At 38.1% G+C, this 16033-nt stretch overlaps 1 protein-coding gene across 1 annotated transcript in view; it reads right to left on the bottom strand.

Annotated features, from left to right (window-relative positions):
* The window catches only part of peds1 (plasmanylethanolamine desaturase 1), a 52835-nt gene that overhangs the window by 29806 nt on the left and 6996 nt on the right, over window positions 1–16033 (bottom strand). The window contains exons 2-5 of the mRNA XM_049486085.1: window positions 9365–9484; window positions 7387–7478; window positions 5970–6114; window positions 2925–3137 (exon numbers count right to left, since the gene is read on the bottom strand). Coding sequence (XP_049342042.1) covers window positions 2925–3137; window positions 5970–6114; window positions 7387–7478; window positions 9365–9484 — 570 coding nt within the window. The remainder of the gene's footprint in view (window positions 1–2924; window positions 3138–5969; window positions 6115–7386; window positions 7479–9364; window positions 9485–16033) is intronic.

The following is a 16033-nucleotide window of genomic DNA, read 5'->3' as shown; positions in this document are numbered from 1 at the left end:
CTAAATTGGAGCAGCCTGGTGGTCAATCTTCATTAATTACACATTGCACCAGCAAGAGCATAAAGAGTGTGAAGGTTCAGTTAGCAGGGTAAGAGCATAGTTCTGCTCTAAATATTGCAATGCACACAACATTATGGGAGACATACCAGAGTTCAAAAGAGGACAAATTGTTGGTGCACGACTTGCTGGAGCATCTGTGACCAAGACAGCAAGTCTTTGTGATGCATCAAGAGCCACGGTATCCAGGGTAATGTCAGCATACCACCAAGAAGGATCAACCACATCCAACAGGATTAACTGTGGATGCTGTAAGAGGAAGCTGTCTGAAAGGGATGTTCGGGTGCTAACCCGGATTGTATCTAAAAAAACAACATAAAACCACGGCTGATCAAATCACGGCAGAATTCAATGTGCTCCTCAACTCTCATGTTTCCACCAGAACTGTCCGTCACCACAATAAATTATTGTGCTCTAAAACCAGGTGTTTCAGTTTCATTGTCAAACCCCTGTATATGTATGCATGTGTGTGTGTGTGTGTGTGTATATGTGTGAGAGAGCAAAACGTCTCTTTTGCATGTACTGCATAAGTAAGGCTGACCTAGGAAATAAAAACTGCATATGCGAGTGCGATGTCCGTTCAGACAGACACCAGCAACAGGTGAAGACACTAAAGATCCAGCTCCTCCTCCGCCAGACAAGCCGAGACGTCCTTACAGAGAGACCTACAGTGTTTCAGGGGGAGGAAATAAGAGGCAGGTTCCTCCCCGTAGCTTCAATATATATATGTGTGGAGTGCCAGCTTTCGGAGCTCACCAGCCAACCGGGCTGCGGAGATGAGAGTGAGCAGAATAAAAAAAAATAATAATACAAATAATATTAATAAAAAAAGAGAAAAAGAAAAGAAAACAAAGGCATCCATTTGAACTGGAGCTCACTTCCGTTCAAGTATTTCAAATTGTGGAGTTTTCCATTTTTTGCGCTTTTTGAGAGAGTTCTATACATTTTTGTCGCAGGGTTCAAGAGTTCAGAAGTTCAGAAGTTAAGAAGTACAGAAGTTCTTCCACAGGGCTTCACTCTGGGGTTTTTTATGCTTGTTTGTTTTTTTTGGACACTGTTATATACCCCGAAACAGGGTAAAAATGGCTTCTCTGTGCAGGAAAATGAAGGAAAATAGTGAAAATGGTGAAAAGGGGAGGATATAAAACAGATCTGAAAGCAAAACGCTCACAGCAGTTGGCGCTGGATCAGCTGGATAAGAGGCTGCTCGTCAGTATTGCTGTCAAACGCTGTTGGTGTATTATTTCTCCCGCGCTGCTCATTATCTCTTCTCTCAAGACCGTAGTTTTATTTAATCTGTGGCTGATCGTTGCTGATTCAGTCTCCAGCGAAGATGAAGATGAAGGTGGAGGTGAAGGTGGAGAGCTCCAGCAGGAGCTGAAGGAGATGAAGGCTGGTCCCCTGTGCGGAGGTGTGAGGTAGGAGAGGGGTCTGGCACCGGCAGGAGGTTACTGGGTTTTCTGAGCCCACTTCAGGTCGTCTGATCTGGGCTTCTCTCCAGTCAGGCTCTGGATGACGTCCTCCAGGTTCCTCCAGAAACCCATCTTCTCCAGCGGGTAGTTCAACCAGCCTGCATATATAAATATACACACACACATATATATACAAATACATTTTACAATGGACAACCAAAGAGTATGGGTACAGAAACACTGTAAGTAAGTAGGGATGCACTGCATATGTGGCAACCAAAATTATTCAATCAAAAATTTGTATAATAGAATAAATCTTTATTAGGAATGTAAGCACTGATGTAAATCTTTAAATAGAATGGCTCTACTGAAGAAACCTCCTGATCAGAATGGCATAAATGAGGTAAATCTATGATTAAAATGGCAATACTGAGGTATATGTCTGATTAGAATGGCACAACTGAGGTTCATCTGTGATAAGAGAAGCACTGCTTGAGTAAACGTCTGATTAGAATGGCACTGTTGAACATTTATCATTAGACTGAAGATTCTAAAATACTAAATATCTGAACGACAATACTGAGGTAAATATATAATAAGAAAAGCACAACTTATGTAAATGTATGATTAGAATGGTACTACTGATGTAAATGTTTGATTAGAACGGCACTACTGATGTAAATGTTTGATTAGAAAATCACTACTGAGGTAAAAGTATGATTAGAATGGCAATACTGATGTAAATGTCTGATTAGAATATCAATATTGATGTAAATATATGATTAGAACAGCACTACTAAAGGAAATATATAATTAGAATAGCACTGAAGTTCATGTATAATTAGAAAAGCATTCTTGAGGTAAATGTATGGTTACAATAGCACTACTGATGTAACTATAATTAGAATGGGACTACTGATGAAAATATATGATTAGAATGGAAGGCTGTGGTAAATGTATGATTAGAATAGCACTACTGAGTTTAATGTCTGATTAGAATAGCACTACTGAGGTAAATATATGATTAGAATGGCAATACTGGGGTAAATGTCTGATTAGAATAGCACTACTGAAGTAAATGTATAATTAGAATGGCAACACTGAGGTAAATATATGGTTAGTAAAGCACTACAAAGGTAAACATATGATTAGGAAAGCACTACTGAGGTACATGTATTTATTAGAACAGCAATACTGAAGTAAATATACGATTAGAATGGCACTAAAACACACTATCATGTTATATATATATATATATACGTATATATATATATATATATATATATATATATATATATATATATATATATATATATATATATATATATACGTATATATATATATATATATATATATATATATATATATATATATATATATATGTGTGTGTGTGTGTGTGTATATATAAAAGCTGTGTAAAAGAAATTTCATTATACATCCGTGTTCACTGCGTACCTGTGGTGATGCAGAAGTAGGTCTCGTGAGGAGATACGTGGTGAACGCGGTGGTGTTTGCGGGGGAGGATGATGTGGCAGTCCTGCAGCAGTGTTACCCAGCGGGGCAGCCCAAAATACGTATGAGACCACTTATGGATCTGATTGGTCAGCGTCACAAAAATGGCCAGAGCGTACAGGTAACAGTACAAGGGGTAGGTGTGATAGATCTCCCCTGAAAATCACAAGAAAACTATGTTATTTTTAACATAAACATATTAAAATGGAAGTAATGGAATTAATACATTTATGACCCTGATATACACAGAACTGCAGTCCATTTGGCATGCCAAATATCAAATGTATGGGACAGCAAATCGTATTGTGTCCCATGACTTTTGCCATGTCCAGTGGAGGCTTTCTTTTTATTTTCCTACATAGGAAATGAATAGTAAAGTGATCCAGATTATGAAGGAACACATAAGGAATCATGTAGTAACTTAAAAACAGTGTTAAACAAACCAAAATACATATATATATATATATAAATCAAGATATTAAACAATGACGTCATTAGCCCCGCCCCCACCCACGTGCTGTCTCGCGTTTGGACCAATCAAAAGCTGAGTCAGCGCTGAGCACTCAAAACCCGAGGAAAACAGCAAAGCAACAGTAATCGGCCCTTTAATCACACATTTAAACGGGTTTTTAAAAGGTAAATTAGAGCGTTTGTTTTCTGGGATTAAAAGCGTGAATTCAGCTGTAACTGGAAATATCTGCGCTGCAAAACTGTGCTGGACTGAGGTGCACAGCTTTCTACACGCGTTCACGTTTACAAGCACGTGGCCAACCATGTTGATGGAGGCCATGCGGTTACCTCGTGTTTACTCCTGCCCCCTTCCCCCATGCGCTCCCCCTTCGTGCTTCTCAGGCAGCAGCAGCCTGTCACTCACACAGACACAGAGACAGCGCTGTGTATCTACAGTACTTCTTGTGTCAAAAATCTAAATATTGCAACATGACGTGTTTGATTAAATTGCTCTAAGTGACATCACACGTCCAGTGATGTGACTATTGTGACTTATTGTGCATGCGCACATCAAGATGACTATGCTTAAACAATATATCGTGCAGCCCTATGGACTCCTGATCTTCCTTTTCTGGGGAGGTCCTGATCAGTGCCAGTATCTTCATTATAATGTTTTTGATGGTCTTTGAGGTGACTGCACTTGAGAATATTTTTAAAGTCTGTGTAACCCTTTTTCTTCTTTATTTAGTTGAGTAGTTGTTGATTCTCATAATCTGGATTAGAACTAGTGCTGGACGATATGGCCAAAATTTATATCACGATATATTCCTTAAATTTCGGTCGATACGATATAATTTCGATATCGATAAATACTTTGAAGGCCTCAGAAAAAGAATCCCTGCAATCTCTGCAGCTTGCACTGCAAATTTAAATTATTATTTAACTGTGTATTTGCACTTTTTGTATCAATCTATCTAATGGAAATCTGTACCTACTACTGTATGAAAATGTTTTTTAAGTCTTTGAAACCTCCTTTCACAAAAACTTTAATACTTTAGAAATAAAAGTAGTCAAAATAAATCAATGCTCAATTTTATTTGCATATAGCAAAATAATAACATGACATCCCTGTCAAACATAAGCCTATATAACTATTACAAATAAAAATAACTTTAAATGACAACAGAGGCAGAGCTTCTTATTCATTGTAAACAAATTTAACAGATTAAAACAAAAGTGTTTTAACTAGGATATATAATACAAGAAGCCTTTATATACATAAAAGCAACAAGATTTTCCCGTCAAATAAACAAACCTATAGGATTTTTCAACTATAAATAACTTAGTGACAGCATAATCTATTAAAGTGCTTCAGCCAGAATACAAGAGGTATTCAACATGATATCAACGGCAAATAAACAAACCTAAAGGATTCATAAACTTTAAATAACTTAGTTTCAACATAATCTATTAAAGTGCTTCAGTCAGTATAAGGAAATATTGTATGTAGTGAAGATGCTTGAGGTGGTGGAACAGATTAGATGTATTAACGTTACGCTGCTTGTCGGCTCCACTCAAAGCCGCAAAGCGGCAAGCGAGCGGACCCGCGGCTGGGCGAGCGGAGCCGCGGATGAGCGAGCGGAGGCGCGGATGAGCGAGCGGACCCGCGGCTGGGCGAGCGGAGCCGCTGATGAGCGAGCGGACCCGCGGCTGGGCGAGCGGAGCCGCGGATGAGCGAGAGGAGGCGCGGATGAGCGAGCGGACCCGCGGCTGGGCCAGCGGAGCCGCGGACGAGCGAGCGGACGCGCGAATGGGCGAGCGAAACAGCGGCTGACCGAACCGAGTCTACCCTAGCCTTGGATCCGCTCGTCCCGGCTCCGTTTCGAGACATTTTAGATGCGTAGCGGAGCGGACCAGAACCTAACCTAGCCTAGCCTAGCCATTTTAACCTAGCCTAGCCTAGCTTATCTGGCTACGTGCCTGTGTGATTGCGTCATCACGCACTGAGGTAGCACAGCTATGGGGGCTGAATGTGTTTGGCTCTGCGGCGAGCTGACGCCAGTAAAAAACGCCTGTCCGTGACAGATTCTGTACATAATACATATCGATATACCACAAAAGTGATATCACCGTTATTGAAACATTTCTTATCGCGATAAATACCGATATCGAATTATTGTCCAGGCCTAATTAGAACATTACTCAAATATTCACTATTCACTGTATACCTGTAACTCTACCTCTTCACTACTTTACTTTAACTGATGCTCTCAAACACTTTATTAAGAGACAAGAAATTCAAGTAATTAACTCTTGATGAGTTCAGCACAGCTGTTAACTGAAAGCCTGAATTCCAGGAGACTCTACCTCATAAAACTGAATGAGAAAATCCAGCAGAGATGTTCAAAACTGATCCTCTAAACAAGAGGAGCTACTTTCAAGAATCTAAAATATAAATCATATTCTGGTTTGTTTAACACATTATTAATTTAATGGCACCCTATGAAACTGCTGGTCTAAAACTGCATCCTCTGTTACCTGGCGTGAGGGTGAGGAAGTTGAAGGCCATGTTAGCCAGAGGGACGATGGTCAGCATGCAGTTATCCCCGTTCGTCTCGATGAAGTCGTGCCGTGTGATGGCTGTGGGATCGATGTGGTGTTCCCTAAACGGTCGGATGAACGCCTGAGAGAACAGAGCGGAGGAGAAGAAACACAGTAAATGAGAACACAGAGAACCTCCAACTTTCTCCTTAGAGTCCACAGAGATCCTCACAAACATCACACAGTCTCCCAGACTGTCTCACTCTCTTTCAGCTTAAAGAGCAAAACACTTTCCTGGTGGAGAATAGGGGTGGGCAATATGGCCCTAAAATAATATCACGATATTTCAAGGTATTTTTGCGATAAAGAATATACTACTGAAAAAAAATGAAAAGTAAATTTATTATTGCATACAATATGATATGGAACACCTTTTACTGAGATATTAAAAAATACAAATATTTTATCAAATTTGTAACAGAAGTCAATTATCCAAAATGTCATGATGCACTCCAAACATCTCAAAAACATTAAGAGAGCGCTTGAGTTTCTGAATGGGTTTCTCTGATTTTGCTATTTATAGGTTTATGTTTGAGTAAAATGAACATTGTTGTTTTATTCTATAAACTACAGACAACATTTCTCCCAAATTCCAAATAAAAATATTCTCATTTAGAGCATTTATTTACAGAAAATGAGAAATGGCTGAAATAACAAAAAAAGATGCAGAGCTTTCAGACCTCAAATAATGCAAAGAAAACAAGTTCATATTCATAAAGTTTTAAGAGTTCAGAAATAATCAATATTTGGTGGAATAACCCTGATGGTTTTTAATCACAGTTTTTTTCATGCATCTTGGCATCATGTTCTCCTCCACCAGTCTTACACACTGCTTTTGGATAACTTTATGCTTTACACTCCTGGTGCAAAAATTCAAGCAGTTCAGCATGGTTTGATGGCTTGTGATATTCGTTTTTTTTTCTTGATTATATTTCATTTTGGTAAAATCAAAGAAACTAATTTTTGTGGTCATTTGCTAAAAACAGCAAAAATGTAGTACCCTGATGTAATAATTAGGGGTGGGTGAAATGGCACGTTATTTCAGGGTATAATACCGCTCACGATATTCAAAAATGCTGAGGATAATATTTCGTATAATACGAAAAGGGACACCAGTTATGGAGAATATCTTAAACAGAACAATTGCGTTGTTTAAAAGGCTGGAGAATTGAGAGTGCACAGTACAGAGAATATTAATGTTTATACTTTACATACACTACAAGGACAAAGGGTACTGGGAAAGCTGCTTTTTCATTGTTTCATCTAAAATCAAGGTTATTAAAGAGAGTTTATCCTGCATTTGATGGAATAACTGTCTCAAATTACAGTAATTAATAATGCTGCACCTACATACCTTTCCAAAAATAGGTAAATCCACCGACCCCCACGTGTCAGCGCCCCAGTGGACCAGCCCAGACGCAAAGTCTGCAGTCAGGATTCCAGCCACTGTGTTTAAACAAGTAAATACAAACACAAAAATAAACTTTTTTAATAGGTTAGATGTATTTTTGTCCAAATACCAAAAATAGTTATCAATCATTTTGCCAATTTTCACTTGCGTGTGTGACTAGAATAACTCTGCTAAAGTAGCACTGCTAAGGTACATGTATGATTAGAATGGCACTACTGAGGTAAATCTGTAATAAGTGTAGCACCACTGAGGTGTATTTAAGATTAGAATCTAGAGTTTGTACAGCAGAGCCATCTTTTTTCAACTGCAGCCAATCAATGCAGCATCATGACCTACTTACTGTACTCTCTCTCGGACTCTGGCTGCTGATGGAGAAGCAGCATGACCTGGGATTTGAACTGACATGTCATAGTGGCACCACCTTAGTATACTGGACCACTCCCACTACATTTATAAAGTGTTTTTTTTTGTTTTATAAAGCTTAAACGCGTGTTAATGCTATTTTTTTTTTTTTGCAATAGTGAATAATGTGGAAAAATGAATGAAAACCTGCAAAAAAAATTGTTCAGTTTTTGACATAAGTCTCTCCGATATGTATATGATGCTGCACATGAAACGCTGAACTCAGGCTACAGCATTAGGAGCTATAGCTAAGGAGGAGCTAACAGCTCTATTTACTCTGTTTACAGATTCTGTTTACAGAGCTACAGGGGTTGGACAATGAAACTGAAACACCTGGTTTTAGAGCACAATAATTGATTGTGGTGACGGACAGTTCTGGTGGAAACAGGAGAGTTGAGGTGCACATTGAATTCTGCGTGATTTGATCAGCCGTGGTTTTATGTTTTTTGGATACAATCCGGGTAAGCACCCGAACATCCCTTTCAGACAGCTTCCTCTTACAGCGTCCACAGTTAATCCTGTTGGATGTGGTTGGTCCTTCTTGGTGGTACCCTGGATACCGTGGCTCTTGATGCATCACAAAGACTTGCTGTCTTGGTCACAGATGCTCCAGCAAGACGTGCACCAACAATTTGTCCTCTTTTGAACTCTGGTATGTCTTCCATAATGTTGTGTGCATTGCAATATTTTGAGTAAAACTGTGCTCTTACCCTGATAATTGAACCTTTACACTCTGCTCTTACTGGTGCAATAATGTGCAATTAATGAAGATTGAACACCAGGCTGCTCCAATTTATCTATGAAACCTCCCACACTAAAATGATCACAGGTGTTTCAGTTTCATTGTCCAACACCTGCAGTTAGCGTTAGCTATCTTGTGTAAGTAACTGTAGGCTTAAATCGGATCTCCGGTTGATTCTGCATTTTGCCAAGACCTTAAATATTCACTAGGGAAGCTCGATTCGACAAGGCAGCACACCTGAGCACTTTTTTTTTTCACAAAAAACAGCTTACATAGCATTCATTCATACTAGAGACCACAACTAGACATTTTAAAATGAATAAAAAACAATGGAATGAGACCTTTAATATTTCTGGCTGTAGAATCAGCTGAGTAAATATGTGTTTAAAAAGATAGACTGCAGTTCCGTCTATATTTTAAAAGGCTATAAATTGGAATAATCAGATTTCTTTAATATCCACAGTGACTAGGCACAATTCTGTTTTCCACACTTATACCCCACACCCACAGAGCTGTGCTATAGACTGCATGCTGTAGCGCTACACAGAGAAATGTGTCAAAATGTCCAAATTTCTTCTAGAACACAAATCTGTGGCCGTGTGAAGGACAGCTGAGGCTCGGACTGAACCCTAAATATAAACCCAACTCCAGTTTCAGACTAGCTGCTTCATACACACACACACACTCTAAAATGTGCTGAGTCACTGCTGCTCATCAATACACAACAGACCCGAGGGTGTGTGTGTGTGTGTGTGTGTGTGTGTGTGTGTTACTAACCGATTCCCAGGACGATGTACCAGACATGGCCCAGGTGGAAGTGGGCGAGGAGGTGGAAGAAATTAAAGGCCATGAGCGCAAAACACAGAACCACACTGATCCATTCCTGACATCTCTTACCTAAAACCACAGAGAAAAAGAGATTATAGAGAAGAGAGTTATATTTAAAGGTGTAAAAACATATCTCCATCCATTACTCTGTAGGTAGAAGTATATTTTAGATACTATAGTTTAAAATAATTCTGTAGACGTTGAAGAATCAACTCAAGCTTTTTACTCTCTTTAAGTAAAAGTGTTTAAAAAATACTGGATTCAAAACTACTTAAAGTATAAAAGCAAAAGTAATCTAAGGGGTAAAAAAATAAAGCTATTAAGTACTAAAGCTTAGGCCACGCCCACAGAGTCCTTTAGTGCACTAAACCCTCCCCCCTCCCCAAAACACATTTTTCTAAAAGCTATAATGACTATAATGTTAAAATATTAAAATATTATGTTTAAAATATAATTTGGGATTGTGCACTAGGCTGTTCCCTGTTTAAACTGCATATATGCCCTTATATGAAATTGAATGTATTTTAGTACAATATAAATATATTAAAGATATTATATCTAGTTTGTCTGGAGTTCTCTTAAGTCTCTGCACAGATCATCTTCATACTAGACTACATACGTCTGCTATGGTCTTGCTGGAGTGTGGGTATAACCCATTGGTATTGGTAATAGTATAAACCAATAGGAAGTCAGAACGTAGAGCTGGGCGATTTAAATCGATTTTTTTCCCTACTAAAAATCAAACTAAAGATGATAAAGAAATGGTTAAAACTAGTTCTTATTTAATTTGTTTTTATTTTAAATGTTACCTTTTTGGGTAAAGTGCAACCAGAAACAAGCAAAAAAAAACTATTGTAAACAGTGAGAACATCCAGTAGCTTTTAGAAAGCTTTCTCCAACTTAGTTTAGGTACTGACACAATGCACCCTCAAACTTAAAAAATAAATAAATAAACACACTCTCAAAAAACAAATAGAAAGAATTAGGCTGCACGGGAGAGAGGGGGGGGTTGGGTGAGGAGAAAGTCAGAGAAAATTGATTTTCATAAAAACACATAGTCCTTAACTGTAAATTCGAATGAATCGATAAAATCGATGAAATCGATGAATCGCCCAGCTCTATAAGAATGGTATATGTTTATACTTCTCTACATCCAATCACAATCAGATTCACTCTATCTGGATAGAGAGATTTATTTGGATAGGGGATTTATTGAACGATGAGAAGCAAGTGTTGTGCCGAATTCAGCACCCCCGCCAGGAAAAGCACCCTCTCTCGGGAGCACGCACGTACGTCCCCTTGGCTTTAACTTTTTTTAGAAAATGAAAATACCCAAGATGCTGTTCTAAGCTACGCTGATGAAAAATAGTCATGTCACCTGCGGCCTCTCCTGAGAGGAAGTGCATTTCTTGGTGGGGGGGGGGGGGGTGCTGAATTCGGCAGCATAGAAGTGCCAAAATCTGCACCCCCGCCATGAAAAGCTCCCCCTCTCTGCAGCACGTACGCACCATCTTCTTGATAAAAAGCTCCTTAACTTTACTTAGAAATATTCTTTGGGAGGGAGCGCTTTTCCTGGTGGGGGTGCTAAATTCGGCACAACAACGGAATGAAAACAAGCCGAAATGAAACAGAAGTAACGAGTAGGGGTGCGCCATATAATATCGAACGCGATAATATCGCCATCATTTTTGAATACCGTGAACGATATTATACTCTAAAAAATATTGTGCCATATCACCCACCCCCACTTATCACATCAGGGTACTACTTTTTTCACACTGATTTCATTTTCTTTTATATATTATCTACTAGAGGCAGATTATATCTGTCCAGTATCATTTATTTTACTTTAATCCTGGATATATGGAGATATTTAGAGTGCATTATAAGTCATCACGACATTCTGGATCATTGACTTCTGTTACAAATCTGATCTCATGTAGGGGTGTGAAATAAATCGTATGCAATTATACAATTAAATTTTCATTTTGTTGCAGTAGTGTATTCTTGAAAAAAAAAATCATTAATTTATATCGCCAAGAGTATCGTTATAGCGAAAATACCTTGAAATATCGTGATATTATTTTAGGGCCATATCGCCCACCCCTAGTAATGTGGCTAATTTTATTCAAACGTAAGGAGTAGAAAGTTCAGATAATTGTGTGAAAATGTGAGAAGTAGAAGTAAAAAGTCGTCTGAAAAAGAATTACTCTGGTTATATTGATAAAACACTATAAACAATTCATAATCATGTGTGTTAAAGCTGGTCAGATTATCATAAACTTGCTTTATGAGGAGTTATAGTGACAGGTCTTCACAGTCTTAAGCTTAAAGGTACATGTGAGTAGAGTCACCTCACTTCACAGTAATAGAAACCACAGCATTACACACACCCACAACCCCAGCGTCCTCCCACTGTTTCCACTAGCACCCTGCAGAAACCAGTTTATACACAAACACACGCCCTGTGTGCTGTAAGCACAGCTTAGAATGGGTGTGGATGCTTGTGTGTATGTGTGATATTTAATTTTGGACACCTTAAATTCAGTGCTTTTCATTATTTAAAAGAAATAATCCATTGTAGATTAATAGTAAAGTCATCCAAAACATGAAAAAAGTGTTTTTTATATTTCTTATGCCATTTTCTCAGTCAGATTTATAAGATTGTGCCACCTGGAATTCAGGCTTTCAGTTAACAGCTGTGCTGAACTCATCAAGAGAGAATTACTTGAATTTCTTGTCTCTTAATAAAGTGTTTGAGAGCATCAGTTAAAGTAAAGTAGTGAAGAGGTAGAGTTACAGGTATACAGTGAATAGTGAACATTTGAGTAATGTTCGAATCCAGGTTATGAGATGCAACAACTGCTCAACTAAATAAATTAAAAAAAAATACTTTAAGGAAAAAAATGAAGGTCAGTCAATCTAAAAAGAAGAATTTCAAGAACTTTAAAAGTATCCTCAAGTGCATCACAAACAAAGACAATCAAAAATGTTACAATGATGGAACTGGCACTCATCAGGACCCTTCCAGGAAAGGAAGAGAAAGAGTTAATCAGAGTTTCCAGCCTCAGAAACTGCTAAAAGTTAACAGCTCCCCAGATAAGAGCATCTAAAAGCTTCTTCAAAGAGTATTTTGGTTTGTTTAACACTGTTTTTAAGTTACTACATGATGTGTTCACTATGTGTTCCTTCATAATCTGATAGATCACTTCACTATTTATTTACTATATTATAAAAAAATTAAAATGATAAAAACACTGAATGAGGAAGTGTGTGTCCAAACTTATGTCAGCACCTTCCCATAGACTTTATAATTAAATTTCTGTGGTTTCTCTTTCCACATCTTCACTGAGATCATTGATCATCTGAAACATCTACAGTATCTCTACAAAGAGCCTTTTATACCCACAGCACACAACACTCAGCTCAGTATCTGCCCCGCCCACTTCTGCTCACTCCGCCCGCTGTACTGAACAATACTTCTGCTGTGGTCACCATCAGCCCATCACTCCACTCCATAGACCTTCATTTATACAACTATGCGCCAGTGTGGATATTTAAAAACACTGGAATTTGGGGGGAAAACTGCATTTATTTTTGTTTTCTGAAAAGAAAACAAGTAAAAACAATGTTTTTTTCTTAATAGGGGTGAGCGATATGGCACTACAATAATATCACAATATTGTATGGTATTTTGCGTAACAACGATACTCATGACGATATGACAAAACACTGAATTAAAAAAAATAAAGAAATAAATAAAGAAATATATATATATATTTTTTTTTTTTTTCAAGAACACACTACTGCAACAAAGTAAAAATTTTATTTTATTATTGCCTACGATATAATATAGCACACCCCTAACTGAGATATTAAAAAAATACAAGAATAATAAAATAATAATAAAAATAAATAAAAATAAAAACAGTAAAAAAAGTAGTACCCTGATGTGATAATTAGGGGTGGGTCATATGGTATAGTATATAGGGTATAATATTGTTCACGATATTCAAAAATGTTCGCGATAGGGCTCAGAGTGGTCCAGAAGGCTAATCGCTGCCACTATGATCAGGAGATCGGCAGTTCAAATCCCGGTCATGCAGCTTGCCATCAGCTGCCAGAGCCCCGAGAGGGCACAACTGGCCTTGCTCTCTCTGGGTGGGTACAGTAGATGGCGCTCTTTCCCCTCATCAGTCCTAGGGTGATGTGGATCAGCACAAGGCTGTGTCTGTGAGCTGATGTATCAGAACCGAGTCGCTGCGCTTTCCTCCGAGTGTTAATGCTGTGATGCTACTCAGTCTTCACCATCCTGCTGTTGTGGTATCACTAGTGATAGGGGGAGTCCTAATGAGTGGGTTGGGTATTTGGCCGTGTAAATTGGGGAGAAACTGGGAAAAATGTTTGCCAATATCATTTTCTCTTGTCTATTCATAATTGTTATGTTTTATCCGTTATTTGATTAATCGCAGAAATTTTCAATAGAATACTTGATTACTTGATTGGTTGATGTGCCGCAGTGGAGAACACCACTGCTTGCCAGTGAGCTACCACATCATGTGTGAGACTAGGGTTCAATTCCCAATCAGGGTGACTATACTGCTCTACACCATTAAGAGTCCTTGGGCAAGACTCCTAACACTATATTGGCCCAACTATGTAACAAAATAACCTTGTAAGAGTGTCAGCTTAATGCCGCAAATAAATGTAACATGTAAATGATTACTAAAAGATTTAATAGCTGCATCCTTTTCTGCATCTACAACTTAAAATCTGCTAAACACAGGCATAAATTGCAGTATTGGAATTCCAATCAAACTAAATTCCAAATGAGAAGCTAATAAACCTGTAAAACAAGCTGAACACACTTTAACAAGGTTACCCAGCCAACCAACCAATCAGAGCACAGAACACTAAACCATAAACTCTCATCCTGTTCATTTTTACAGTTTACAGCAAGTCACACAGCGTCCTGAAGCACAGGGCAGGTCTGAGGACAGGATACACAGCGGTAAGGTCATTTTACACAGGGTTATACAGAGAGAGGCGGAAAAACCTCTGCTCGAGTGAGTGTGCACTAGTGCTACTGAACAAAAACTACACTACCAACTATGCTAACAGAGCTAAAACATTACACATGGCAAAAAATCTGAGGTAGAGTCGCATCTATTCACCCTATTTAAGAGTGTGTTTTAAAACAATACCAAGCCAGTTTACATTAAATTGTTTCTGGTCGTATCGTATGTAAAGTGAATACAGTCTAAAGTAGCTAAAAATGTGTATACTGATCATAAAGTAGCTAAAATATGCTAACCCAGCATTTTAACAGATTATTTACAGTATTTTTCAGACTACAAGGCTCACTGGATTATAATTATAAGGTGCATTAAGTGACACTAGTAAGGATGCCTATAGGGGTGTGCCATATCGTATCGTACACGATAATATCGTCAATTTTTTAAATATCGTGAACCATATAATACCCTAAAATATTGTGCCATTTCACCCATCCTATTTCCTATTATATATCTACTAGAGATAGTTTAAATCTGTCCAGTATCATTTATTTTACTTTAATCCTGGATATATGGAGATATTTGTAGGGCATTATTATTATTATTATTATTATTATCATGACATTCTGGATCATTGACTTCTATTACAAATCTGATAAAATTCTTGTATTTTTTATATCTCACTTAGGCGTGTGCAATATTATATTGTATGTAATAATTTTATTTTTTTTGCAGTAAATAGTATATTTTTGAAAAAAAAAATTACATTGTCATATCGCCAAGAGTATCGTTATCGCGAAAATACCATAAAATATCGTGATATTTTTTTAGGGCCATATCGCCCACCCCTAGACGCCTACATTAAAGTGAACAAGGGTGTCGCCATGTTTCCTGTCTAATGGGGAAGCTGGGGAAACAAATCTGCTGCCGGATGGGGCCGCTTATTTGGGTGAGAAAAGCACTACTGTTTATTTACAGTAAGCTTAGATTTCCAATCTTTTTAATTTTTCTAATATATTAAGGGTGAGTTTTTAGTGAAGTTTCTCCAGCACTAAGGCTGGGTGCAGCAGCATTAGCATTAGTCGCTTACCGCAGTGCTAGTGGAACCTAAATTCCACCTAATAGCGCTAGACTGAGGAATTCTGAGTGTTCTGATAAGCCAAGACGCTATCAGCTAGCGGTTCGACCTACGTAGCTTGTTTTAACATGGCAAACACGCAGACTACAGTCCGTTATACTCGCCTCTAAGCGAAAGAAGCAAAAAAGTTAGCGCTGTGGTTAGCGGCTAATGCTAATGCTGCTGCACCCAGCCTTAGTGCTGGAGAAACTTCACTGAAAACTCACACTTAAGACGCTGTACTTCAGCGGATTGGCTTTACTGCTCCTTAATACCTGAATGGTAAAATTTATACATAAGGTGCACTGGATTATAAGGTACACTGTTGATTTTTTGGGAAAAAGAAAGGATTTTAAGTGCACCTTATAGTCCAAAAAATATGGTAACCCTTATATACACAACATGCTTAAGCAGCTTTCACACAAAAAGATAGAAGAGTGTTGTGCCCATTAACCTTAGCTAACTTATATCCACTGTCTTTCATAG

Source organism: Astyanax mexicanus, chromosome 12, assembly GCF_023375975.1.
Source record: "Astyanax mexicanus isolate ESR-SI-001 chromosome 12, AstMex3_surface, whole genome shotgun sequence".
Classification (NCBI taxonomy): domain Eukaryota; kingdom Metazoa; phylum Chordata; class Actinopteri; order Characiformes; family Acestrorhamphidae; genus Astyanax; species Astyanax mexicanus.
The sequence above is the reverse complement of the archived record's forward strand: the minus strand, read 5'-3'. Positions and strand labels throughout refer to the sequence as shown.